Source organism: Bison bison, unplaced genomic scaffold, assembly GCF_000754665.1.
Source record: "Bison bison bison isolate TAMUID 2011002044 unplaced genomic scaffold, Bison_UMD1.0 scf7180017864057, whole genome shotgun sequence".
Taxonomy (NCBI): Eukaryota; Metazoa; Chordata; class Mammalia; order Artiodactyla; family Bovidae; genus Bison; species Bison bison.
This window is the reverse complement of record NW_011494629.1, coordinates 5470692-5472816: the sequence shown is the minus strand read 5'-3', so window position 1 is coordinate 5472816 and position 2125 is coordinate 5470692. Positions and strand designations below refer to the sequence as shown.

Sequence of the window (2125 nt, the reverse complement as noted above, 5' to 3'; positions counted from 1 at the left end):
GGCTCTAGGTCAATGATCACACCATTGTGGTTATCTGGCTCATGAAGATCTTTCTGTATAGTTCTTCTGTGTATTCTTGCCACCTCTTCTTAATATCTTTTGCTTCTGTTAGGTCCATACCATTCCTGTCCTTTACTGAGCCCATCTTTGCATGAAATGTTCCCTTGATATCTCTAATTTTCTTGAAGAGATCTCTAGTCTTTCCCATTCTATTGTTTTCCTCTATTTCCTTGCACTGATCACTGAGAAGGCTTTCTTATCTGTCCTTGCTATTCTTTGGAACTCTGCATTCAGATGGGTATATCTTACCCATAGATGAAGGAGATGTGGGTTCAACCCCTGGGTTGGGAAGATCCTCCAGAGGAGGAAATGGCAACGCACTTCAGTATTTTTAGTGGGAAGATTCCAAGTACAGGGGAGCCTGGCAGGCTATAGTCCATGGGGTCAGACACAACTGAGCACACAGCATCATTATATTATGCAATTAGTTTTTTACTTTTAAAAACATGAAAAGTAAAGATTCTATTAGCTAACAACATAGTCAAATCAAGACATTAAATCTCTATGTACACTTTCAGATATGCCTACTCCACCCTATGCTAAGCTCTGTGAAAACCAAGAGAACAAAAACCACATTTCCTGCGACGTTCAGTCTTCCAGGACATTAGACAGGCAAGCCAATAATTATAAAGCAGTATAGTAAGAGTTATAATTAAGGGAGATGCTGGCAACTGTGGATACACTCAGGAAGGTTCCTAACTGAGTCCTAGCAAAGCTATTTCAAAGAAGTTTTGAGGATTTGAGATGACAACAAAGTTCCAAGCAAAAAGAACTGCATGTCACAGGCCCAGACATCAAACACTGTTACTAATTTAACCTAGCTACAAGGCACATGATATTGCAACAGGAAATGTGGCTAGACAGGTAGGTAGGAGGTCAGTGAAGGGACATCTCCCTCAAAGTGTCTTCTAACCTCCTAACCTTGGATAAAACCAAAATGTGTTCCCTAAATAATGGCAGAGCCAAGGCAGGATTCAGACACTAAAGAATTTTACACATGGAAAAGAGCACATGAGTTAATATTAAATTGTGAAACGAAATTATTTCACTATAATCATTTTATACTGAATTAAAAAATGAGGCTGCAAGAATCATCCGGGAGCATCTGCTGCCTAATTCAAGACTTTCTATTCTCCTACACATCTGTGTGTGTGTGTATCCATACACATGTACACAAACATATATGGACAACAAAAAAGAATCCCATCTTTGTAAAAGAACAAGGAATACATTTGATAAGTTGTTTCATGACAAATAAGAGAAATGCTTATCATTTAAAGCTCTGAATGCTGTTAAACAATGCAAAGATTAAAATTATCATTAAAAGATTGGATTTTTAGAGGACACGCTTCGGATTCTTACCGTAAGCTAAGATAAAAGGACTCCAGCAAGATTTTGCCAACAGCTGGCAAATTGTGGGGAATCTTTCAATGATTGCATTTGAATCCTATAAAAGAAAATTATATTTGGTCAGTAGAAGGACACTACACAACTCAAAAATAGTGAACTGTCAATATAGGTTGAGAGAACTTGAATGCTTCTTATTTCATGTGTATTTTACAAAAATAGGTGAAAAACAGATTAGAGAAGAACTTTAAGTAAATAATTCTAATAAAGTTTAACAAGCAATCACCATACTTTATCCTTAAACCAGCTTACTAAAACTAAGAATTACAGCAAGTTTAGGAAAATCAATTTTGTTGCAAAATTAACTTTATTTTGGGCTTCCCTGAGAGCTAAGTTGGTAAAGAATCCACCTGCAATGCAAGAGACCCCACTTCGGTTCCTGGATTGGGAAGACCTGCTGGAGAAGGTATAGGCTACCCACTTCAGTATTCTTGGGCTTCCCTTGTGGCTCAGCTGGTAAAGAATCTGCCTGCAATGTGAGAGACCCGGGTTCAATCCCTGGATTGGGAAGATCCCCTGGAGAAGGGTACAGCTCATGAAATGAAAAGATGCTTACTCCTTGGAAGAAAAGTTATGACCAACCTAGACAGCATATTAAAAAGCAGAGACATTACTTTGTCAACAAAGGTCCATCTAGTCAAGGCTATGGTTTTTCCAG

General features: G+C 38.2%; 1 protein-coding gene across 17 annotated transcripts in view; it reads right to left on the bottom strand.

Annotated features, from left to right (window-relative positions):
* The window catches only part of FANCC (Fanconi anemia, complementation group C), a 338161-nt gene that overhangs the window by 205444 nt on the left and 130592 nt on the right, over positions 1 to 2125 (bottom strand). For all 17 annotated transcript variants that reach the window (XM_010836026.1, XM_010836023.1, XM_010836040.1 and 14 more), the window contains one exon: positions 1423 to 1507. In XM_010836026.1, coding sequence (XP_010834328.1) covers positions 1423 to 1507 — 85 coding nt within the window. The remainder of the gene's footprint in view (positions 1 to 1422; positions 1508 to 2125) is intronic.